This window comes from Lynx rufus, unplaced genomic scaffold, assembly GCF_022079265.1.
Source record: "Lynx rufus isolate CCGP_SWC_20201006 ecotype Redwood Valley unplaced genomic scaffold, mLynRuf1.p SCAF_3, whole genome shotgun sequence".
Taxonomy (NCBI): domain Eukaryota; kingdom Metazoa; phylum Chordata; class Mammalia; order Carnivora; family Felidae; genus Lynx; species Lynx rufus.
Window position 1 is genome coordinate 92784604 of NW_025814845.1, and position 27107 is coordinate 92811710.

Sequence of the window (27107 nt, forward strand, 5' to 3'; positions counted from 1 at the left end):
TAAATTTTAATTTGAACACTAATGCCGTGATATGGCATATCTGACCTCTACAACTTCTCTAGAAGATAAAAGAGAAATCTAATTTTCAAGTACTATACTTACCTTCAATAAGGTAGTTTTATGTAACTTACTCCTGCTTTATTTCAATGTGTGTACATCATCATTAATGAAAATGCTTCAAAAAGACGTAGGAATAGGGGTGCCCGGGTGGCGCAGTCGGTTAAGCATCCGACTTCAACCAGGTCACGATCTCGCGGGCCGTGAGCTCGAGCCCCGCATCAGGCTCTGGGCTGATGGCTCAGAGCCTGGAGCCTGTTTCAGATTCTGTGTCTCCCTCTCTCTCTGCCCCTCCCCCGTTCATGCTCTGTCTCTCTCTGTCCCAAAAATAAATAAACGTTGAAAAAAAAATTTAAAAAAAAAAGACGTAGGAATAAAATAATTTCCTATTACTAAAAAAATTCCATATAATTTAAGCCTTCCCTAGCCTTAAGGGATAGGGTAAAATTATATACTAATATGAGTTTATTCCATAAATTTTAAATTCATACATGTACAACCATACATATATTGTTATACATATATAAATATACCTTGATAAAGAGGGCATAGATTTTCCATTGGTAACTGATTGGCCAACTGAAATCAACCAGTTAATTAACAAGTCCCAGGGCATGGGGAAATAAAAAGAGATTTCTCTTTTAAAAATGTAAGAGATTGGGGCACCTGGTGGCCCAGTCAGTTAAGTGTCCGACTCGATTTCTGCTCAGGTCATGATCTCACGGTTCATGGGTTCAAGCCCTACGTAGGGCTCTGCTTGAGATCCTCTATTTCTCAAAAAAATAAACTTAAAAAAATTAAAAAGTAAGAGACAGTGATTAACTCTCAGAGCAAGGCAAGAGATGAGGATCAGCAAGGAACACACAGGTAGCTTCAAAAGTAGAGGGAATGCTCTAGTTATTGAGTGGAGGTTTATTGGATGCTTACTGTTTTATGATTTATAAAATATAATTTCATACTTAAGATGTTAGGTAATAAAAAGTTTCCAATCCCCATGTAATTTAAAGAGAAAATAACCTTAGGTAAAACAATTAAGTGTACATAAATATTACACAATATTATCTGTGTATCTCTATATGACTTGCTGCACCTAAGTTATTTTTCCAACAAACATAAAACAGCCAAGTTTTATAAATTTTATAAAATTTTATAAAATATTTATAAAACTTAATAGTTTTAGGTTTTTCTTTCACTTGCCACATGTTAGTATGCATTTGGCACATAGTGTTGTCCAAGAAGAAACAATAAAACAACAAACATCTGTCCTCCATGCTTCACAAACAAGAGGAGCCTGAGAAATAAAATGCCTTTCTGAGTAGGTTCCTCTGGGCTTTGGTTAAGGGCTAAGTTTTTCTTTTCAGCAACAAGTGAATCATTTAGAAGAAGTAGTCCTAGAAACTTAGTGTGTTTTGAGATATTTGCAGTAAGTTAATGAATTAAGTTTACCAAAACATGTCATTCTTCTGTAATCATTTTCCCACTGATTCTTCACCTCACTGTTTTCTTTCCAGGAAAGAGCACAGAGGACTATCAAACTTTAGTTTGATTTTATGTTACTGCAGCAATTAAAATACTATCTTCTCTCACAAGGCGGAACTCTAAATATATTTTCCCAAACAAATACTCAATTCTATACACTGCACTGAGGACCTAAAGCTGTAGAAGACATAGTCCTTTTTATGAAAGACCCTGAAGTTTAGTGGGGAGATCAGTCAAGCACATACCGATAAGTACAGAGAGGTTAAGAGAAGTTCTTTGTAACAGCAATCAATGGGATGTGGTAGTGGAAAGAGCCAGGCTTTAGAGCCAAAGAAAATGGTTTGAAATTCTGACTCCACTACTGACTAATACTGAGGCTTTTAGTAACTTACTCAGTTTTCCTCTTTTTAAAAATTGAATAATAATAATAACAATAAACTAAGTAAAACAAAGTATCTTGTAAGTATATATCTGTCACTTAGAAGGTTCTCTTAAAATAATAGCTATTACCATTCCTATTATTTTATTATTATTATTGATTTGGGTAGTAATAAAGTTCTAAAAAGTTAAAAGGAGACCATAGTACCAGTAAAGGGGTTCGCCTAACTAAAAAATCAATTATGATTTTGTTCTGTGACTGTATATTACAAGGATAGTTCAGATATTTAAAATCAAAACCAAACAAACAACAAGCAAAGCTGTCCTCTCCCTACTCTCTCTCTCTCTCTCCTCCAAACCTGACAGTTTCCCTATACTAGAGAAAGAGTCTACAGTAGATGAAAGGTCTATGAACTCACCTTAAGAAGTAATGATCTATCTCCCTTAACTGGATCAGGAATTTTGGTATCTAAAAACGTTTCCTTTTTTAATTTTTTAATAAAAATTATTTTATTCTAAAAGTAACTTTATACTGATAGTTGCAACAAATTTACCATCTGAGTAAAATAATATTTTAATTATAATCAGATATTTAAACTCTTTTGAATAATCTCTCCAAATGGTTTTAGACTTGTGGTACTTAAAATTTATTTAAATCCATATTATATAAAAGCCTTCCTTCATCTCTCCAGGCAGAAATAACCTTTCCTTCCTTTGAAAATCAACAGCACTTTATTCAAGCTAGACTTATACCATTTATGTCTTCTATGTCTATTTGTGTAGATAGCCTTACTTTTCCTAACACTTTGCCCACTATACTTATGCAGTATTTATTAAATAAAAATATATAAAATAAGGCCACATAAGTGAATGTGCTTAGTAATCTATAAAGTAGTATAAAAGCAAATTACTACAAAGGTATTATATTTTAGAGTAAAAGTATTGCAAGCTTCCACCTAATGTACGGCAATACAATTCACTGAACAATCCTTAACTGTCAATAATAAAAAATACTGTGCACACCATACCCTAACAAATGTGGAGGGGCAGATGTTTAAAAAAAAAATGTATCAATTCAGCCTAAGAGACAGTAGGAGTTGGTCTGCCTTGGTATCAGCCCAAGAAAAAAAAATCTTTTAATTAAATAAAATTCTAGTCAACAATGAGCTTAAATGCCCAAGAAAATCCTAGTATGTGCCTTATAGCAATTCATGATTATTAACTTTAAAAGGCCCATAAAATTTTACTACTAAATTTTAATTTTTACACAAATTGATTCAATATTTCAAGGGAAATGAGAAGTATTAATCTCGTTGTATAACAATAAAGATTCTCCAGGTGTTCAATTCCTATTGCGTAATCTGTCAGGTAGAGGTTGACACTAGTTATTGATACCACAGTCAGATGCCTGACAACCATGTTCTTTATATTAAGTTTGCATATTATAACCATGTTGGAATACAGAAAGGATTTTTATTATTTTCTGGAAATGTAGATATGCATTTTTATCTCCTAACCAGTTTGAACATCAATAATATTCTCATTCACTAAAAGAGGAAAATAGATATCTAATATCAAAACCTATGTAAAAGTGCAAATACAACTAAACATAATGAAAGGACTACTCTGGGGCCCAATAATTAAAGAGCTGTAGAAAGTCCACATACAAAACTAAAATGCTTTACTAATTTTTTCTTAAAACATTGCTCAAACCAAGAAACTTTCAAAAAATATTAATTAGCCCAATTAGTTCCAAATTGCAAAATCAATAATGTATAATCAGAACAATTCATCTATATCATCTCATTTCTGCTTCCAACTTAACACAAGTAACCACAAAGCTGAAAAATTGCACTAATTTCTTGACTGCCTGGATGCCAAAAAAGAAAAAAAAAAGTAGCAAAAGTTAGTTATTGACATCTCTATTATAACATAAAAAAAACTACTTAGGACATGCATGCAATATTCAGATTTCATAGCTGAGACCTAATTTGGTGTACATGGCTTAAGTAGTTTTTATAAAGTCCTGATTCATATTCTACTAAGATCATCAATTTGGGAATTAACAAAACTAGTAAAATCAAAGAATACCAAATAATTGAACTGTATTAGATCTGTGAAGTATTGCAGAAATATAAAACGAAATCCCTTTTTAACTTTATCAAGAGAGTAGAGCTAAAATATACTTGTAATAGCACATACTATTTCATAATAGTATATACTATTAGCATATACTATTTCTACTATAATTTGCATTTTACAAAATGCAATAGTAATAGTAATAGCATATACTATTTCTACTATAATTTGCATTTTACAAAAATAATGACTTGTGGCTCATCAGACCCTATGTAATAAAAAGTGGCTTCTAATGATCAACAATTACATTGGAAAATGAACATTAAGAAATTATTACTATCATAAAAAATATTTTACCACAGGGAGTCTTTAAAATGTGAAATAAATCACAAATACTATTTCTAAAGACATCTGCCATCAGAACCATCAGTCTACTGGATTCTGAACTGCAATCACAACCCTTCCTAGACTTTGCATAACCTGTCAATACCTTACAGTTATAACCAGGTCAAAATCAACAAAGTATCAAAATAGCATGGCAAATTAGGATTTGTTAAGTACAAACCTAATTGTCTGGGACCAAAATAATAGAATTTCTACTGCCCATGGTAAAAATAGGAGATAAAATTCTACAATCACTATCTACCATTTACTAAGTAAGCGTGCTTTCTATTCCTAGCTGACAAAAAAAACTTTTTGAGACAAAAATTGCACATAAAACAGAAGATGTTTGAAACTTTCTTACACTATTTTTAAAGCAACCCAAATTATATATCAGTGTACTTAATCTATCTAATCAGTATCATATGATGAATGCTCTGTGCATGCACGTGTTAACGCAAAAGGAAAGAAATTCTTCAACAGACTCTGAGTCTCCCAAATATGGTTTGTGTGACTAACAGCTGAGAGGAAATGCAACTGAAACTGTCTGCTGGAAATCCATTAACATCTAGGCACAGAAAAATGCCTGGGTGATAGTAGAGTTGGATGTGTAAATTTGTGCAGGAATATAGCCAAATTTTTGGCAATCCCTCATGGTCTTAAATGTATTGACAATGGTCTTTCTTTTCCAGTTGTAATGTTACATTTGAAGAACATTATTTGAGTTGGAGGACCTTCCTGGTCTTTAAAACAAACAGGCTTAAAGCTTGGATTTACAAAGGCATGGCATTTTAAATAATACAAACAAAAATTTATACAAAAAATTATATGCTCCACAAAAACTGCCATGCATAGCCAAAAGAAAAAAAATCAGTACATTAAGGGAAAAACTGTATGCTAATTTAGATATCATTCTAATTTCCCTTAAATATACTATTTTTAAATTTTTCTGTAAAAGTAATTTTCAGGATTATTACATTCTGAAAGGGAGTGTTTTTAAAGGAGAGTTCATATTTCAAAGTATATGCTCTTGATATCTTAATACACTATTTTATAAAAGATTACTTTACATCTAGTACTTGCTTGTTCTTAGGAATTAAACTAAGTATGTAACTCCTTTACAAACCATTTAATAGCCATATGTGATCCTAGTCACTCTGTACTGAGCTCCTCCTAGGTCCTCAATGCTGTGAAATGTTTTATTTAAAATAATGAGAGCACTTTCTTAAGTATTTACAACTTAATATGGGTACAGCTTAAACATGCACACATTCAAAAGTATAAATATGCTATAAGCAGCTCTAATTGTTATGGTTATAAAATAAATTGAAAAATTTGAAGTACCATAATATTTTACAGGTGAGCAGTAATAGGTGAAATTGACTCAGCACTTTGCAATGAAGAAGTGGTTCTCATAAAATTCACTGAATCCTCAAAACAACCCATGATACACTATGAGTACTTTTCCCCCATTTTATTAGTGAAGAACCTGTGATGAAGAAAAGGTAAATAACTGAACCACATTACACACTAAACAGTAAAGCCAAGATTCAAACTGGTTACTCACAGCTAAGTCACGGCTGCCACTGGATTTATAATTTTCATTCTTTCATGTAAGTAATCACATATGATTGTTTCAGCAACCCAAGAGATAATAATAGCAGCTAATATTCATTGAATACATATTACGTAACAGACACTGTTCTATACTATATTAATTCACTCCTCACAAACCCTATAAAAGGAAGGGTTACACTATTATCCATTTACAGATAAGAAAATGAAGGCTCATTGAAAATACGTAAATCACCCAAGATTACACATCCAATAGGTAGGCGAGTCAGAATTTAAACCCAGAGCATTTAGTTCCAAACCCTCTTCTTTCCCACCTCACTCCTCAGTGGATTGACATGAAGCAGGTTAAGAAAGGAAATTGGAGAGGGAGAAGAAGCAGGTCTTCTAGTACTTCACTTTAACTACTTTTCCTAAACGTAACTGGAATAATTAAATCCAGACAGGGCAAGGTGGCTTTGGGTGTAGGTTGTTCTTTACGGCACAGTATGAACAGGTAAAGAACACTGGCAGGAAGAAGGAATCCCATCAGGCTAGAGAAGACTTCTCTTCCATAGAGTGGAGGCAGAAGAATGGAAAAATAATGGGAGCAGAAACACATGTATTTGCCATTCTGATTCAGGGAGTATAAATTATGGTAGATGAAGAAGGAGAACTCTAATTAAGGAAATCAAGGAGAAGTGAAGCACAACACTGATTTGTTTTGAGAGAAAATTTAAAGCCACTGAAAGATTTGGGATAGGTGTTGTCATGCCTCCAGAAGAACTGATACTCCTACTTTTGCCAAAAGTATCTAGCGCACAGGAAGAAAACATTGAGAGAATTTTCATTTTTTCTTTTTAAAAACTAAAATGTCATTTACAGTTTGGTAACTCCTTTTGACTGTTAGAAACCTTCCTGTGGAGAGAAGAGGGAAAGGGGAACATGATGGAGCGTAACGTGCTTCTCATTAGTTCTCAAGCTGTGAAGCTATGGCACTGGTTACTTTAGCACATAGATCTTCCTCAGAGTGCTGTTAAAATCGGATGAAGAAAATCACAACAAAATCTCATTTTAATGAATAAACTGAAATGCCAATCTAAACCTAAAGTAGAAGTTGCAACAAATGAGGAAAAAAAAAAGTATGGCAGAGACCAAAAATGACACCAGGATACTAGAGAGCAGCACTTTTTAGAAGACAAATTAAATGGGGCAAACTAACCCTAATAGAATTCTTCCCTCATTACTTAAAATAAACCAGGTCACTGAAATGGGCTTATACTGTGGCATTTTGTTCATTTTAATTTCATTTAAATTTCATTACATTGTAAATTCCCATGGAAATACCTTAGACACGTGTCCACAATAATTAGAATGCCTAACATTTCAGTGTAAGTACTTTTGCATAAGTTCAACAAAACAGAAAGAATGCAGTGAGCTCCTTTCAGTTTTTTTTTTTCCTATGTCAACAGCTATTTTATGATAGGAATGATCTCTGTGGCTATAGAGCATGTGTAAAATACATCACATGAGTCTGTGAGAAGCCTTAATGCGGAAGACCCAGTAAAGATCTGGACTGCACACAGAAACCTCAAAATCAAGCTGAACTTCCTAGAATATAGCAATGATAAATTTTTCCTCCCAAAGCTATTACTGTTAAATATACCTTGATGAATTAAGTTCAAGTGTAACTACAATTGAAATATGATTCAAATGAGCTATGACCTATTTTTCCTCTCAAAAGCAAAAAAGAATAATGACAGTTGTGAGACTTACACTTTTCCATTCCTGGGTATTTCTGAAAGTTATTTCACAGCACAGCTAAAGGCAAAATGCACTTTGTGACACTTCTTTTCTTTAAAATACAGTTACTTATGCTAGTGCTCATAGGACAGATATAATTACTTAATAATTGTTATTAAAATTCTGTGTGTTTATTTTTAAACTATACATACCAAGGCATTCAGGAAGGAAATAATCTCAGAATGTAATGGGACACCGTAGGTCTACAGTTCAATTATAAGTATATATCTACATACAACAGAACCAACAATCAACATGACAAATACAAAATTAACATATACTGTATATGTGGTTGATAATACCCACCCCTAGCAGAAAGCTTTTTGGTGTTGATAATTTTGGCAGCATATTCTTGTCCAGTAGGGATTTTCATACATCTTCTCACCACTGAGAAAGCCCCCCTGAAAACCAATAATTAGCATGTCATCAATATAATCAGCTATGATATTCTACTAAAAAATTACAGCAATCTGAGCATTTTTGTTGCATTTAATGAACCGTCAAACATCAGTGCGCTACAGTAATATCCACAAAATGAACGATTCTTCCTGGAAACCTAAACCTTCCGTAATGTTGAAGAATAAAAGTAAATTTTATTTAACAGGGAGCACACATTATTAATCAACAAAATGAAAGAAATTGCCAATAATGACCGCTCTTGTTTGCACATGAAATTTGAAAACATTTTACAATTCACACTAACACAGCACCAAATGCTGAGAGGAAAAAAAAAAAAAAAACCTGCAAAGAGCATGGCTGAGGAAGAGCAGTAAAAATCTATTTATTTTGTTAAAAAAAATTAATGTGGCTCCAACTAAGTAAATATGGCGATTGTTTTCATTAAAATATAAGTGTTGGGAACATTTGTGTGGTTTAACAAATCCTGATATGGTGATTTCTCTGTGCCCTGTTTTGAGCTGGGGGAAGGGAGAGATTTGAATTAAGCTGCTCTTCCGACATATTCTCCATGTTTTAACAACAGACAGCGTATAAATATATAAGGATATAATTTTCATTACATTTAAAATATAATTACATTCCCTTGAATTCAACTGCATAAAACAACAACATACATATAAACGCACCCCTTTCATAAGTAATAGTCGAAACTAGCGATAGAAGAACTGGGTTTGGGTTGGATGCTACATAAATCAACATTCACGGTTCAGCCCCTAAGTCCCTAAGCACAGAGGTCCTCAGGAGGTCTCAGGTCCCTTCCTTAAATTCTCCGAGCAGTTCTGCCAGTCGGGTGTAGGAGGTCGTTTTACACAACACTAGGCTACCCTTGGGAAGCTTTCTCTCGGTCTCCAGGTCTTTGCCGTTGCCTGTATAAATAAATCCTCCCAGAGAATGCGAAGATGTACACGTAAATCATTGGAAGGATGATGATGATGAGCGAATAACCTAGTGCAAAGAATAAGAGTGGACATGGGGCAAGGGGTCGAGTTCTTTTCAGTGGCCCTTTTCCTGGACAGAACAACTACTGGATGCAAAATAGACTCTACGCCAAGTTGAACTTTCGGCATCAATAAATATGGCACCGTCTGTGGCAGCGAGTTCTCATCCGTACGAGGGTCGTACGGCCGACACGCCGGCTAACGAGGAGGCATCTCTGTTTACAGAAAACATGATCTATGTTGCATTTTACATGGGTTCTTGTTTCCTCTACACACACACACACACACACACACACGCTCGCACACTTCTCTGGATGACAGCTACAACTGCAGGGATCGTAAATCCACTAAGTCTCTAGGGCTAGAGGGTGCGGGAACGGGTGAAGGTGGGCTAAGGATTATCGGAATGTGCCACAGCCGGGGTGGAGGGTCTTTTTCCGTCTCTGTCCCCTCCTCTCGCTAAGGCAGCACCTTCCTCAGAGCTGCCACACCGCGGGCCCTCCTCCCTCTCCTCTGGTCTCCCAAACTCCCTCGCCCCACGCGGGAGGCCGGTGGGTCGGGGGCAACGCGACCCGCCCTCTTCTGGAAAGGGGACGTGCAGATGCGGGCCAAGGCGCTTACTTTCCGAGCTCCTCGAAAAGCTGATACTCGTCCGTGAACCTGGTGCAGGTTGTAGTCGAAGCCATCCTCGGTCCGGGCTATGCCCCTGGCTGGGAGCGCGGCGGACAAGACTCGAACAGACGCGCGGCTTCCCCAGGACTGGCCCCGCGGCGCTGTCACCCAGGGCCGCCCTCACTTTCCTCGTCCGAAAGTAGCTCACCCGGGAGGGAGTGTGCGCAGGGGCGGGGCGGGAGGGAAGATGACCAGAAAGGGTGGCGTGGGGTCTCCTCCCCACGGTCCGCAGATTCTCTTCCTCCTCCTCCGGCCCTCGCTTCCTTCTCCTCTGGACGCTCCACCCGCCCCCTTTCCAGCCCCTCTCCCCAAATGCTGGGGGCAAAGTACTCAAGAAGAGGGGGTCGGGAAACGGAAAACAGCCGGGCACGGGGCGAAAGCAGTTGCGAAACTAGCCGCACCGGGGCTGGAGGGGTAGGGGCAGAGGGGAGGGAACCCGAGGGGGCGGAGGCCGCGGAGCCGAGAGCGGACAGCTCGAGCCCAGCTGCAGCTGTCAGCAGGCGCGGGCGCGGGGCGCGCCGGGGCTCGGCCGAGCGTGCGCACCCGGGACCCGCCTGCCTCCCGCGGGCACCTCGGCTGCCTGGCGCTCCCCCAAGAGCCCGCGCCGCTTGGAGACTGCGCGGCGAGAGAAAGAGCGCTCGGATGGGGCGATGACTAGTCCGCCGTCCCCAGGCCTCCGCCTCTTTCCTCCTCCCGCCACTCCCTCCGCCTGCCAGTACCCCCTCCCTCGCGAAGCCCCCTCCTCGCCGGTCCCACACCTCCCTCTAGCGACTCTAACCCAGTCCCTTCGCGGATCTCGCTCTCCCTCCCTAGGTCTTACACGCGCGCACACCCGTCTGGGGAGAGACCAGGTGGGCGGAGGAGGCTGTACGAGGGAGAAGCCTGGGGAAGATTTAGGTGAATGAGATGAGATGTCAAAATTACCCAGTTAAACTCGCAATTAAGCTGCTGCCTAAACCTGGGGTTGATTTAGAAGATGTGGGGTAAGTCGTGGGCTGCCCGGGGATGCTTCCCGGGCCGCGGAGGCCCCCGACCCTGTTGCGGGCACGGGGCACTAGAAACCGCTCCACGCCGACTCGTGAGCCGCGGTGCTTCGGGTGGGAGGGCGAAGTGTGCAACCATTTCATCTCGGCGCGTCTCCGTGTTGACACGGCGGGGGCCGGATGTGGGCAACTGACTGCTTCCTTAGAAGGGTCCCAGCCTACAGCCTCCCAGTGACTCCGGGCCCACCCCAGCAGAAGCCCAGCCGCCCGCTCCCGAGCTCCGGGTGCACGTTTTCTCCCTCCCCTCCCCCCCCCACCCCCGGCCCGTTTAGCGAGGGACGACGCCAGCCGTGCGCCACGTTTCACTTCTGATATGACTGCCACCTCACTGTCCACCTCCGCCGTTTTATAGGTTGGGTGGCTCAGACTCTGGCAACCCCCGAAGGCCTTTGCTTTCGGCCCTCAGTGTTAGAATGAAAGCAAAAACTCCCCCACGGAGCCACACCTTCTGAGTAACTCCCCAGTAACCTCGGTAAGTTCTGATAGTAAGACGGTTTCTCGCGAGATTTCCTGCTCTGGCGGCGGGGGTGGGGTTGTGGGAAGGTTGGGTGTCGGTCACGCGACCCGGTCGAGGCTGACGTCACTGGCATCACATGAACACGTTCTAGCCCGTTTCGCTTTGCAAAGGAAAAAAAGAAAAGGAGAGGCGGAGTGTGCCCTGCCTGTGATGGTGGCACAGAAGTATACTCTGTAAATGGTTATCTGGAAAATCACTTAACAGTTCAAGAATACTTCCTAATCATTAGCATGCAGCAGATAGGAGAAAAAATAATTATGCATTACATGTAAAATAAATCGCTGATTGCTGAAATCACCCCTGGGCCTTTCTTACAGTCCTGTGTTTTCAATAAACTATGTAATTGCAAATTAAAACGCGGAACAAAAGGGTTATGAACGGTCTTTCCAAATTACTGACCTTCGCCTTTACGGCTTGGGACCCTAAAAACCTTGCAGTGCTAATTTGTTCATCTTTAGCATTACATCATGGACTCAAAATTCCACAGCTGGAAGATAAAACATAACTTGGTCATACAGAGAATCTAAAACTTGAAGGAATTGTTGCTCACTTCCAGAGGCTGCTATTAATTGTAAATTACCTTGTCCACAGTCACACATAATCGTAATTCCCTCCGATCCTCATGTGGGGAATGCTATTTCTGCCAACAGCTTTTACTTTGAAATTTTCAAAATTTTACAAATTGTAACAGTTATTAAACACAATTGAATTTCGTACATATTTTTATTTCTGGCTATTAAAAGCAAATAGAACATTGTGTAAAATGTAATGATACAAGATGATACCAAAAACTATATAAAGGAAAAAAAAGGTGTCTAAATACTAATAATTGGGCTATAGAATTGAAAAAAAAAAAACAATTTGGTCTATGCTAAAGATTTTTAATCTATATCAAATATTTAACAATATGGGTCCAAGTTATAATGCAATAATTTAATATTCTCTGAACCTAAAAGTGAAACAGAAAAAGTAAAATTAAAACAATAAATAAAGATAATATAAAATTTTACAACTCTAGGGAAGAAAAAAATTTTAAATATCCAAGTAATGAGGTCTACATAATTACAGTATTTATCTCAATTATTTAAACTACCAATAATTGTACATGGTTATGATGATTGTATGATACAATAAAGAAAACATAATAGTTTTAATATTGATGTATTATTAGACAATAAATGTGTGCTTTTTAAAACACTGCTTACTCTGCATTTGTGCTATTTCTTGGTCTATATCTTAAAGTAATTAAAATATTTATCTTATTTAAACAAATATTGCCAGTTATTTCTGAAGCGTGGGCTTTCTTAAGGCAGTAACCCTTTCACAATTACACAGAAATTCCATTTAGATTATCATCTCTTGCCTTCTTCCTGATCTCCTGCTTCTACCCTTGCCCCCCTTTGTTCTAGTCTCATCCGAGGCAAGCATAATGGTCCCCTTAAACCCTCAGTCAGGACAAATCATGCCTTCGCTCAAAAACTTCTGAAGCCTTGGTGTCTCAATTAGACTAAAAACCAAAATTTTAAAAATGGCTTACAAGGCCTTGGGGGATCTGCCCTCCACTCCTACATCATTAGTCTTCCCTACCTCAGTTTGTGCCCTGGCTCATTCTACTCCAGCCACACTGGCCTCTGCGGTTCCTGGAGCATGACTTGGCATGCTCCTGATTAGCAACTTTGCATTTGCTATTCTGTCTTCCCTGGAATGTTTAACTGTCCTATTGCATTTCTTCACCTCCTTCTAATATTTTCTCTATCATCTTATTGATGGAGCTTTCCCTAGCCACTCTATCAATTACTACACATTTTTCAAACATGACTTCACATTACCTGCTTCATTTTTCCCCATAATATCTATTACCATCTAGTATACTATAAATTTTATTTTTTTTCCCTGTTAATTGTTTATACTTTCCAACTAAAATATACTCTCCCAAGGGCATGAATTATTACCTGTTTTGTTCACTGCTCTATTTCCAGCGACTAGAATGGTGCCTGGCACATAATAGCTGTTCTATGAATTTTATTAAATTGGCAAATTAATTATTTAGGGGTTTATTATATTAAAGTTAGTTGTTGATAATTAACATACCAATAAAACTTACTGTAAGGGTGATCATATTTAATCAAGATAGTCACAGTATCCCATGATTAAAAGTGCAGAGAAATGGATTTTTAAAATACACTAATAATTGACATCAAGGGAAAAGGATCTAGTACTAATTTTCTTGCCATTGAAGTCCATAAAGGAAGAAGGAATTTCCATTTTTTAGATATACCGGCCTTACTAAATTTTACACTGTAATAAAAGACAGATGCCAAGTTCCAAATGATTAGATCTCACTCTGAAGACACAAGTCAATGTAAGGGAATGAAAAATGTGGCTTTAAAATGAGTTTTTGTAATTCCTAAACTAGTTTAACACCACTACTATGGAAGAAGATCCATCTTATGATGTGGAGAAACACTTAGGAAGTCATAAATGTGAAAAGAATGTCAGAAGTTACAGAATGGTGATGAAGGATTGCCAGATTAAAGTTAAGAAATTTTCTAAAATTTACCAACAAACGTGAGCTGGAGAGTGTACAAAAATGTGTTGTTCAAATGCAAATTGAAAAAATTGTAAACATGAGCCTACTTGGTTTCTCAATTGATTTAGATTAATCACACACAAATCAAGATTAGCTAGTGTATAAACTCCTAACTTTCTGCTTTGTTAAAGTGGAAGAAAAACATTTGTAATTGTATCCACTCTTAAAATGTATTCCTTAATACTAGAAAGGGTAACAGCAAGCAAAGAAGGAGAGGTGAAGTATGAGGGATGGGGACATGGAGGTGGGGGGCTAAGGGAGTAAAAACTAGTTACAAGCAGAGCCCTATCACTACCTAGATTGCTAGACTTCAATCAGATAAAATCATGTGACTACCAAGACCACACAATATTTTGCTCTAAATACGATCCATCCCTGTGTGTGTGTGTGTGTGTGTGTGTGTGTGTGCATGTACATATGTGATTGAATCAACTAACAAAAAAGTAGCGAAGAGATGGAAGACAAACTGAAAATGATCACCACACACAAATACAACAGGAGAACCAAAGATAGAAAGTATCTTTTTTGTCTTTTTGCCCAGTTGCAACTAAAAATTGCAAGCCTTTAGTAGTCCCACTAGGAAAGGATGAGTTTCTAATACTTAGGTAAGCAAACCAGATATTGACAATCATTGATTTTCCTTGCTACAGAGTTACAAGACAATAAACAAGGAAGAGATGATGCTATATCCATTGCTCCCCAAAGTGAAGACTCAGTAATAAGAATAATCGGTAATAAGAAGTAATCAGTAATAAGAAGATTGCAGTGAGAATTTTAGCAGGGTCTGTTTCTGGTCTGTATCATGGCCACTCTTCACTGAAGATTTAGAGGCAAGGAGAAGAAATCAATTTGCTTCTTTCAGTTAGCCCTCTCAAGGTACAATAATCTAACCCTGTAGAGCCAGACACAAATATAATCTACTAGTGAGCAAATAATCTACTCACCAAACTGTCCATTCATGCAAGATGAATTTGCAGATGAAGAAATGAACTATTCATAAAACAAAAGCTTATAACAGAAAAGGTTTTCTTTGTTTCATCAGGTGCTAAAAATAAACCTAAATATGTAAATGAACCAAGAAATAATACAATGAAGAACCAGTAGCTCTTTTCCCACTACTTCCAAGTATTTTGGTTAGCATATTTGATCCTCCGCAAACATACCTAATACTCTGCTAAAAAGAAGTGTAACAGGAAGTTATATTAAATATGACGCACAAATCAAAACAACTTTGTAAAAGGTTGTGAAGTCATTAGCAAAGTAAAAAAAAAAAAAAAAAAAAACGAATTAGCAGATGTCGAGCCTTCCTCTGTGCCCGGGTAATGACTTTCACTTACTACTTTCATCACACTGGACTGTGACTATTAGCCCCTTCATGGCAGGAACTGTCAGTTTCCTGCAACAGCACTGGTACAGAGCTTGTGCCATCATAGGTGCTTAAAAAAAAAAAGAACGTATGTTATCATCAGTCTTTATCTCCATGATATTAAAAATGCCCAGTCTTTAATAGGGTGTAATGATGTTTGTGTCTATATACAATAGATCACTTCCAATCCTTCCATAACTTGGCTTCTCTGTATCATTTCATACTGGGTTTAAAATGTTCTCCACAGGTTTCCCTAACACCACCGTATTCTCCATTCAGAACACCTCCCTGCACTCACAACATTTCTATCTCCTTTCTCCAAGCACATTCCTGAGCTCTTTTTTTCTCTACCTTTATGGTAAATGATGTGCTCCATTTTAGGCTGCTCTCTAGGATAATCTTGTAAGTACCATGTTGAAGATGGCAGAGCAACTGTCAGCCTGGGCGCCTGAAAGATTTCATCAGAGCAGAGCTGTTGCTAACCTGGAGTCCCTGCTCTAAAGAAATAAACTTTTGTTCATAAAGGAAGTAAGTTTTAAGGATCTTTTTTGTTTCTGTAGTTAGCCTACCATATCTAAAACAAACCATGTGGAAAAAAACCTTAAAATCAAAAGTCCTGTGCAAATGTAAAGTATCACTATAACTCAAAGTTTATGAATAAAAGTATAATGAATGAATGGAAATAGACGATTTGGGTTATGACCATATTTTATTTTTCCATATTATGCTGGTTTCCATTAGTGAGGTAATTGAGAGTTAACTATATTGTAAAATGGTCCAGCTCCATTAAACAAGTATCTAAACTTAAATAAGTTCAAGTTAAAAATAGATAAAAGAACAAGTTTACCCTTTTCACTGCCTACTACACACACACACACACACACACACACACACACATTTCATTCAATAGGGGAAACAGATTTTTAGAGGTCCTAGAAGCTATTGCAATACCACCACAAGGGGCCATGCTCATTTTTCTCTAAAACCTTCCCATTCTTAATGTTTTTCTATTTCATTTATTACTCCAAGAAAGAAAGAAAAAAAAAAAAGCTTCAATTAATGGCTTATTTGTAAGCAACACTTTTTTTTTTTCACAACTACTTGGTTCATTTAACAGAGAAACTGTGCCCTCAAATTAAGAGTTTCAAGGTGTTTTTGAAGGTGGAGGCAATTAAGCTAGGTGGGTTATCAAAGTATGTGGAAAACAAAGAACTTCTTTCTGCAGCTTAAATGTGAATGGTGAATTGTGCCATTAATTCTGCAGCATCTATTCTGTAAATTGTGCGTTCGTGTATTATGCCATGCACTCTGAAGATGGAATGTAGAGCAAAATAAATAGTGTCTTCACTATTATAGGGCTTACTTTTAAGTGGGGGGGGGGGATCAGCATTAAATCAATTATATGGAAAAAAACTTACTATAAAGGAGGAATATAGGAAGTTATGAGAATGTACAATATTTGTCTTGGTGGAGTAGGCAAAGAGGGTTTTTCTGAGAGTGGATAAGCAAATAAGATCTGAAAAATAAGAAGGAATTAACTAGATGAAAGAAAGTGCAGGGAAAAGCATGCTAGTAGATGGAACATGGCAAATTCAAGGAACCAAAGGAAGTCCACTGCGGGTGGCACACACTGCTAGCCAAATGAGGCTGTCAGGATGGGTCTAAGAGGCTCTCATGGGGAACTTAAAACTGTATGAAAAACAGTGTGGAAAAACTGCAAAGATTTTTAAATGGATGTCACATTCTGTATCATATAGTTCAGTCTGGCTGCCTTGTGGAAAATGAATGCTAGCAATCTGAAGTGGTCAGCTTGGAAGGCAAGGTAAGAGAAAGTGATAGCTTGAATTTAGGTGGTGGTGGTGAAAATAGAGATAAATGAATATTGAAAATATATTTGGAAACTTAATATTAAAATTATAAAAAACACACTGACAGTTGAGACCATCTGTTTTAATAGGAATTCGATAAAACAGTAGACTATTTTGGTATGACTTAGATTTTAGGTGTTTTGTTGTTTTTTTTTTTTTTTCATTTTTAGGAAAATTCTGCCCAGAAAATATAGTACTATAAATCAACAAATAACTTTACTGTTTGCTTCAGGAAATTCCTTCAGATAAAGTTAGTAGAGATAGTAATCTGCTTATCTGGCTAAATAACTTACTCATCAATTTAGTTATCAAGAATTACTTTACAGTATCCACTGACTTTAAACTCTTATACCATGGACTTTGCCCAATTCTCCACTTCACCTCTTGAAAGACTTCCTTAAACATCTTGAGGCCAGGGAGCACTGGGGTGGTTCAGTTTGTTGGGCATTTGACTCTTGATTTCAGCTCAGGTCATGATCTCACTGGTTCATGAGATCAAGCCCCAAGTTGGGCTCTGCACTCACAGCATGGAGCCTGCTTGGGATTCTCTCTCTCTCTCTCTCTCTCTCTCTCTCTCTCTGCCCAGCCCCTGCTTTCTCTGTCCCTTCCCTGCTCTCTCTCTGTCAAAATAAATAAATAAATATTAAAAAAAAAAAACAACAAACACCATCTTGAGGCCAGACCCCAATTCCTAAGAATATCTCACCTCTGACTTCTTTCTTCAGAAACACTGCCAAAACTCTGTCAAGGTGGCATTCTCTCTGTTGTAATGAGTTTGTATTGCATTATTAACAGGTTGTCTGAAGATGTTTCCAGGAGTTCAACAATGTAAACACAGGAAGTTCTTTCAAATACTGCCATGTCATGCAATAAAATATATGCAGCTATTATCACATTAAATTATGCTGAAGCAAAGTTCTGGCATAGAAAAATGTCACAATATGTTAACTAAAAATTCAAGTTACTAAAGAGTTTATTTTATCCCACTTTAGCTTAATCTCAGTTTTATATGTTTGGTTGTTTGGATAGATGGAAGATAGATACAGTTCTCAAAGGACAACTTCCTAAATTTTAACTGTGATTGTCTTTGGGGGTAGAGGTATGAATTATTTCTTTACAATGTTTTTGAATTTCCCTTCTCTGAATACCTTTCATATGTGTATTAAAGGCAATGAATGCTATAAAGAGATAAAACTTTTCAATTTGCATATATTTGGGAATTAGAATGTGCATTCCAGAATCCAAAAGAAGTTTAGAATTTATAAATTCTGTGGTTTCCTCCTTGATTTCCTTGTTGGTGTTGTTGAAATAGGAGGGAGGAATAGTTATAACTATTATTTGCATGTTATATTTTCATGTAAGCAACGTGACATTTTTCATCTTATGGAATGAGAAAACTGGAGCACTAAATGTGGAAATAACTTTATTTCTCACTAGAAACAAGGGCCAACTCAGTTTTATACTCAAGTTTTATACAAAGGTAATAATAATAGGTAACATTTTTTGAGTTTTTACTATATGACTCACAGTCCTCTGAGATAGTTTTCTACTACAGAGCCACACAGAACCTGTACTTTTAATTACTACATATTATCTTTCATATTTTTATTCATTCAATATGCCACAGTTAGATACTCATAGATATACTTTATATTTTTCAAATGGGTGACTCTGAAAATATTTAGCTAAGTAGCTTTGTCTGCTCTTTAAGGGGAGACACTGTGGAGTAAACAAACGGACCACAGAAGTAATGTCTTCAGGGGAAAACCAGTGCATTTCCTGCTTTGATAATTCACTACACTAATTCCTAAGTGGCAGATAATACTAACCAATAAACCAATCACTTTTCCAGAGAGATAAGTGACTCATTTTCTAAATCTATTGCTATCACCTCCTGCCACAGAGTTTTTTTAGCTGAGCACGTCCTTTCTCTCTCCTTTTTGTATGTCTCGTCCTCAATTTTTTTGCTTCTCCCTGGCTCTGGTACTCCCATCCTCAACTTAGTTTCATATTTCATTTCGGGGCTAACCCAGGCTAGGATCTGCAACTCTGACTAAATGGTAAGGGGGAAGTTGATAATAAAAACCTAAGCCCTCACTAGATATTTCAGTGACTAGAGGCAAGCCCTTTACCTTACTGTTCCGAGCCCAACTCATTTCCTGAGCATATTTCTGCAGTACATTCCCTGAACTTCACACCAGGCTTTCCCAACAGGCTGGCAAAGCCAGATTCCAAGTAGTCCTCGGAAAGTAAAAGAAAGTTTCACGTTCAGATGGATTCTAGCAATATCTACCACTGCCACTTATTTGTGTCTTTGCATTCCAGTTCCCATCCCTCTACCAATCTGAGAATCCTACGAATAACCAAGGACTCCCAATGACCAAATCCGGGCAACCTGACTCACATCTCATCCTCATGAGAAGCTGTAGGAATCTGCATAGCCAATTACCTTTTTCTTGAAATGAATCTTCCTTTGACTTCCTCAATTCCAGTTCTCCTGGTTTTCCTACTGCTAAGAATTGTTCCTATAGTATTCATATTTCTGCCTTCTTCTTCTTCCTTCCCTTTTCCTTTAAATTTCCCACTGCTTTGAAGTGGATAACATTGCCAAAGCCTTTGCCTATCAGCTCCATTTAGGTGACTTCTACATCATGATCCCTAGCCCCTTTAGCTCTCCAGAACTGCTCATTCTTCTCTCCCACGTCATGCTTTGATGCCACAGTAGATCTTCCCAAACTCTCAATTTCTGTTAATGATACCATTTCCCTACTTGTTCCAGTTCAATCCTTGGAATAATGTTTGATCTCTTCCTTATATTTCCTATTTCCAATGTTATCACATCCTATAGATTCTGTATTCAAAATATCTGCATTAAAAATACCCATTAGGATTTAGTCCTTCCCAATTAAATGTCATCATCAAAGAGGGAGTCTATTATCTTGGTGCTCAGTGACTGCAATGGTCCCCTAACTGAGTATCTCACCTACTGAGCCCTCTCCTCCAAACTACCAGTCCACTTCACCAGTCTTCTGTAATGCCCATCAATCACTTCTATATTAAAAATGAAACAACGTTAAAAATTGAGAACCTAAACTATCAGGCTCATCTGCATTCCTCCCATAATAACTATTATTTATTTATGCCAAAAATTTTGTTAACTACCTTATGTATATTTACATTTTTTAATCTTTTCAAGAACTGTGAAAAGTAAGGCTTCTTATACCTATTGTACATTTAAGCAAACAAGCTTCAATTAACTGTGTGCTTGTTTTTATAAGTCCACACCCACTACAAGGCAGATAGAGCTGTCGTTTGATCGAGGTCTCTTGGATTCCAAAGCTTATACTAAGAATTTAACATATGATGCTACAAAGATGCATAAATTAGACAATCACTGGATACAAAATTTTTCTTTTATATGTGATCATATGTCAGAAAAATTTTAAAAATTAACCCACTGAAATCAAGATACGTACTTTCAGGATTTTTGTTGATATAGAATGAGATTAAGTACAAGGAGAAAAGACCAAAAAAAAAAAAAAGACATTGATACTTTAACCTATTTTAACTTTCTTAGTCAGATTCAAGGAATGGTCATTTCTCTGATGGCCAAGTTTTTATTTATTTACAAACTGTGATTGTCATTATAAGAAGGAAAACTATCTACCACACGAAACAGTGGTAGGAGCATGCTCTGGACAATGTTGTGTGAAATGGATGCTTTCAACACATGATCATACACAAGATGTCTGCAATGAACTGAATGCTAGAGCAAGTTTGCCTCTCATTAAAATGATAGAAAGACAATGAAAAAACAACTTCCTATTCCTCCAACTGGAGGAAAGTAAATGTCTATGAAGATGGCTCTGTGAAGACCTGAGATGCCACAGTTTATGAAAAAGCAGAGCTTTTAAACAGAACAAAATAGAACAAAAAGCTTTGGTAAGATATAAGCCACTGCTCAGAGAGGTCTTATTAACACATTAAGTGGTTCCATTCTTGTTCTTGTTTATTCTGCTGTTTCTTTCTTCCTTTCATGTCATTAAGCTGTTTTTATATAAAACCTCTGAATCCTTCTTTTTACTGCCTCTCCAATTCTATGTTTACAAATTGTTCCAAAAAAAGAAAAGGCATTTATATCAAACAACACAGCTTATAGTCCAGCCTGAGGAGCTCATTATTCATGGGAAGTGAATGAAAATTAAATTCATTCTAGATGCAGTTTAAGTCAAACCCTTTTGTTCACCGAAGGATTTGTCAGCCTCTGAAACCAAGATCAATCTAGAAGTAAAAGGAAAGCACTTTCGTGTATTCAAATGTCAATTCATTATAGATTATTGCCAGAATCTTATCAGAATCTGCCAGTGATTCTTAAGACATTATTTTCAAGCCAGTATTTATGTAACTAATTATAATATGTTGTTTTCAAGTGTCAGGAATGAGCATGATCTACCTTAAGCAAAATGGAGGCATTTATTATAAGATTTAAGAGAACATTTTACAAAACACAATGATAGGAATAAACCTTTGTCTCAAGGAGGTTTAGTATTTAGAAGCAGAAAAACATCAACGTGCTAGCAGTATTTTTATACCATCTCCCATTTACACTTCTTTCTGTGCTCTACTTTTTATTCTGCATGGCATAAAATGGCAAGGCAATCCCATAAGATTGTACAGGTTGCTCACTACATAAAAGTGTCCAGCCAAGAGAGTCAAAATACAATCTAGCTATGCCAGCCATGCTGTGAACCCTCAGGGCTGAGTCATCCTAGAAAGGGTGACTTTTTCTAGGTTCTAAACAATAACATATGGGCAAGTGGAGACCCCATCAAATGGCCTACACAAAGAAATTGAATATTGTTCAACCTCCAAATCCCTGGAGAAGATATTTCAATTGAAAATGGTACCCACTCATGGTTTAATTAGCTACGATTCAGGAAGCAAGGATATATGCTTTAAAAAATTGTGAATTGGTTAGATTTTGATGGGTAAGGCAGTTATTCACAATACCTGATTTTTGTGGGGTTTTTTTTGTTTGTTTATATTTGTTTTTTTATATTTCAGACTGCCACTAACCTTTAACTCTTGCAGATCTCCTAAAAATCAATTACTTAGGAAATTTATATAAGAATGGAAATTATGCCAGGAGCAGCAGAAACAATCTCGAGTTGAGAGGAGAGCTAGTTCTTTTTTTTCTCTATATATGCATAACTCTTTATGGATTGGCCTTGCATTTTTAGGGACTGGAGATCCATTTATTTTTTAATTAAAATACAAGGTATACTGTTGACATATATGTTTTGTATTTTCTTCCAAAATAATTTTTATCTTCCTTTTATGGTTACCAGATTTAGCAAATAAAAATACAGGGTGCCCAGTTAAATTTGAATTTCAGATAAATAATTAATAATTAATTACTCAATGTAAGTATGACCTGTGTAATATTTGTGACATAGGTAATACTAAAAAATTATTGCATGGGATATACACTAAATAATCCTTACTTATCTACAACCAATTGGAAGGCAGATATGCTTACCACTATATCACCAATGCTGTACTGTTTGAAACAAATTGAATTGGGCATCCTTTATTTTATCTGGCTAATTTACTTCCTTTTTATTGTAAGCTGAGCCCTGTAGAACTACTTTTAAACATTTCTAGATCTAAGTTTGGCAGAGGTATGAAGTCAAGGAAATAGAAACAGATGTATATCCTTACATATAAAGGACATTAAAACTTGAGTTAGTGACTTTACAGTGAAATATGATACATAATCACCTGGTCTCTATGAGTAAAGGTCTATGTTTTCTACTGTAGAAGAAAATGAAAGAATATGTTGTGTTATTTTCATTGTATTATACACATACTTAATCACACAATGGAACAAGGATATTTTATACATAAAATATAACTAACTAAATAGTAATAATCTCATCAGAAAGCTAATCTAGTTTTCAAAAGGTGTAAAAAGTCAGAGACTTCCACATATTAATATTGTCACAATTTTAAATACATTTAAAATATACATCATTTTTATTTTAAATACTTATAATAACACTAAATTAACTATATAGAATCACTGCAATTATTTATAATTAGTCATTAAAAAAATCTAATGTTGCCATTAATCCTTCAGACATAGCCCTACTTTTAAAAAATGTCATTAAGTATCTGTGTTAAACTTAGAAACAAAAATCAGAGTTTTGCAATGGGGTAACTATCTTATTAAGTCATAATACAACTTAAAAGTTGGAATGATTATTATTTAAGTACACATAAAATGCGCTTGAGTTTAGATTTAATTAAGTAATTTCAGTAAGAGTATCATTTTTGTGAGAAATTAGAGATGGAGGCACTTGGATGGCTCAGTAGTTTGAGCATCTGACTTTGGCTCAGGTCATAATCTTGAGGTTCATGAGTTCAAGCCCCACATCAGGCTCTCTGCTGTCAGCACAGGGCCTGCTTCTGATCCTCTGTCTCCCTCTCTCTGTCCCTCCCCTGCTTGAGCTCTCTCTCTCTCTCAAAAATAAAAATAAACATTTAAAAAATAAAGAAGCAGTTAGATACCTTAGTTTTCCTTTATTACTTAAAAGTAGCACCACAGTGATTATTCTGGTGATTTGACTAGCACTTTTGTTCTATGCAGTGAAGGTATACATTTTAATCTTGTTACTTTTTCATAATTCCTATAAGGAAGATATTATGATCTAGATTTTTTTGACTAGTAGAAACTGATACTTAGAAATATTTATTAACTCCTCTAAGCCATGAATATAAGTAGTCATATCTGTTCCTAAAGCCTGTATGATACACAATAATAAAAAAAATGTACTGTATTCCTAAAATATATAACCCACCCCAAAAGCAGGAAGTATTGACAATTTATCTTGGTTTCCTGATTTTTTTTTATTACTAGTAAAGATAAGTACATGATTTTAAGAATTAATTAACACTGATATTCACAACTCTTTTTTTTTAAAAGTAATGAATTATTCAGCTTGAATTGTGGTCCATTGTTTCAGGGACAAAGATAACGGCCTGTCATTTTTTGGTGGAAATATTTTTGTTAAATTGTAGTAAATTTTTATCTTTGAGGAAGTCTTAGAGAATAAGCAACATGGTGTTGACCACTAGAGGGCTTGAAATTTGCAATCCCTGTTAATAATATCGTAGTATTGATGGATGCTTTTTGTTTATTTGTTTGTTTGTTTTTGAGCTTAAATGCATTTTCGTTTCAGACAACCTATAAGACATGTTTTTCCCCCGTAAAAACAATGCCTCTTCTCCTAGTAAATCAAGCCCAAAATTAATGAAGTGCTTAACATGGTATCAGTCCCATTTGTCTAAGTTCTGGTATTGTGTAGATGAAAAGCAGCAGTCAGGTATGATGACGGGTAATCCAAAGTTATAGCCAAATTTTGTTAACATTTTGTCATTTCTCAACCATCCTTAAAGAAAACTACATATGGAGTCACACTATCCTCACTGTAATCCAGCAGAGCTACCGTCTGGATCCATGTTTTACCAGTAAAGAATTGGCAATTTTTAGAATTAGCAAGAATGTACTTGATTTGTTCTGCATCCCTGTCATGAAAGGTTTTGCTCATTCTAGGTGCACCTGGCTGGCTCAGTCGGTTAAAGCACCGACTTCAGCTTAGGTCATGATCTCATAGTTCATCGGTTAGGGCCCCAAGTCGGGGTCTGCGCTGACATCTCAGAGTCTGGAGCCTGCTTCAGATTCTGTGTCTCCCTCTCTCTCTGCCCCTCCCCTGCTCATGCTCTGTCCCTCAAAAAAATAAACAAGTGTTAAAAAAATAAATAAAAGGTTTTGCTCATTCTGGTCTCTGTTCTTCAAGTTTGCCTTTAATTGAGTTCATGTCATCTTTGATGTACTTCTTGTAGGCTTATTTTGTCAAGTTGGTTTTCTGCCAGTGATGGTTCATGGCAATATCAACACCAGTGATAACTGTGCTTTTGCTAACTTCACTCTTGGGGTCATCAGGAGTGGCATTTTCACCAATGGACAAGTCATCAATGTTACCTACTATTCTACTGACCATCTTCCCCTCCACCTCCAGGCACAGCCCACCCAGGATTTCTCAGCATTTCATCATGGCTGATGAGGTCCTGGTAGATGATCATGATGGTGCCTGGAAAAAAAACAAGGACAGCACTGGTTTAACAGGAGCCAGGAACTCTTTCCAAGTGTGGTGCACTGGGAACAGTGCTGGGGTGGAGGGGATAGAGGGTAAAAAAAGATGGGTAGACATTTCATTAAAGACTTCTGGTAAATTTTTAAAAGGGAAATAGGTACACTGACTCCATGGATCTCCTATGACTAATAAATGTTATTATTAAAATTAATTTTAATGTTTGTTGGAATCTTTACTTCTAAACAATTGTACAATTAGCATGGTTATTGCACAATTATTATTTGATAAATTTCCCAGAGAATCTTAATGAAATTATAATATAATTGAAGTGAAATATTGGAATTAACAATAAGGTTAGGGAGAGGCCAGTAGAATACCTACTGGGAAGAGAAGCCAATAAAAGACCAGAAGAGATTGCCTGGAGAGAAGAAAAGAAAAGACAACAAAGGAGCAGAGACAACTAACCAAAAAAAAGAAAGAAAAAAATTGAATATTTTCCCCTTAGATTGGCATGCATTTGGCAATGTGAAGCCAGGGGTTAGGAAATTGGTATAAATGATAATAATTATTATAAAAGCAACATTTATTTGATTTTTACTATGTGCCAAGATTCTACTAAAACATTTATGTATGTGAACTCATTAAAATATCACAAAAACCTCGTGATATTTGTTCTATACTTCTTAGTCTACAAATAAGGGAACAGAGCCTTTCTTCATAGATCCCTGCCCCATCCCCCCCAAAATTCAATGAAGAGTGCAGCAGATACCAAACAGCTTCCTAAAGCAAACTTAGACTTAGCGTTTATTAAATTCAAGATCTAGGGCAAAGCAATGATTTCAGATGAGGAAGTATCTTTCATGAGCTTTGGGAGACCTGAGGTCAGTGCATTTAATAACATCTGATACTAGGAAGCTAAATGTCATTTAAAAATGTCTGATAATTGGAAGTTGGGAAATTGCACAAGGTCTAAAATCTTACATGGAGAACTGGGGTGACAGAAAATGTTACTAGACTACAGTGTCAGGTGGTTAGATATTTAAAGGCTTATCTTGCCATAGGTTCTTAATGGCTTTAAGTAGTGAAACAAGGCAAAACACATAGAAAACAAATACCTGATATACCAAATATGTGTTTCGTAGCAATTTCTGGCGATGAAAGTTTTTGGTCTGATTAGTAGTGAGGAAATCCTGTATTTCAGACACTCTTTCTGAAGAGCAGAAAAAAAAGTTATGAAAGATCATGCTGCTGAACACATTGAATATTACCTGGAGAGAATACTATGTACAATTATACTATGTAAAAATTGGATGACTCCAATAAGCATAATTTGTAATATTCTCTAGGAGTATTCAGACACTTTAATGCAGGATAGATTAACACATCCAACACATAGGTGGATTTGACCAGAGTTTAGGTTTTTCCAGGAAAGATTGCTTGAGGAGAAAGGAAAAAGGAAGTTTAAGACATTCGTTGGGAAGTAATTATAGGGCAGAATCATGCAAAACAAGCTGGATAATATGACATGTTTAGACATGGAGTTATGATGAATAAAGATGAATTATAGTGTCCATGAATTGGTGGTCTTGAGCTGGCGAATTGTGAGTGGAGTACTAGAGTGAATACACTGGAAGAATAGGGGATGGCAGTCAAAGTGAGATGTTTGAAACTGAAATTCAGTTTTGGATGATGACGAGGTCTAGGTATGACATGTGGGTCATGGAGAAAGAATGGAGAAAAATATTATTGGAACTAAGAAAACCAAAGAAT

The 27107-nt window shown here is 36.8% G+C and overlaps 1 protein-coding gene and 1 pseudogene across 11 annotated transcripts in view; both read right to left on the minus strand.

Annotated features, from left to right (window-relative positions):
* The window catches only part of CAMK2D (calcium/calmodulin dependent protein kinase II delta), a 320398-nt gene extending 309956 nt beyond the window's left edge, over nt 1-10442 (minus strand). For 9 of the 11 annotated variants that reach the window (XM_047091617.1, XM_047091615.1, XM_047091625.1 and 6 more), the window contains exons 1-2: nt 9747-10442; nt 8035-8129 (exon numbers count right to left, since the gene is read on the minus strand). In XM_047091617.1, the coding sequence (XP_046947573.1) occupies nt 8035-8129; nt 9747-9811 (160 nt within the window). In that variant the 5' untranslated portion in view covers nt 9812-10442. Of the gene's footprint in view, nt 1-8034; nt 9133-9746 lie in introns of all 11 variants that reach the window. The other 2 variants (XM_047091621.1, XM_047091624.1) reach the window with 2 other exon arrangements.
* Nucleotides 10443-24605: 14163 nt separating this feature from the next.
* LOC124521322 (translationally-controlled tumor protein-like) lies at nt 24606-25326 on the minus strand (annotated as a pseudogene).
* Between the last annotated feature and the right edge of the window lie 1781 nt (nt 25327-27107).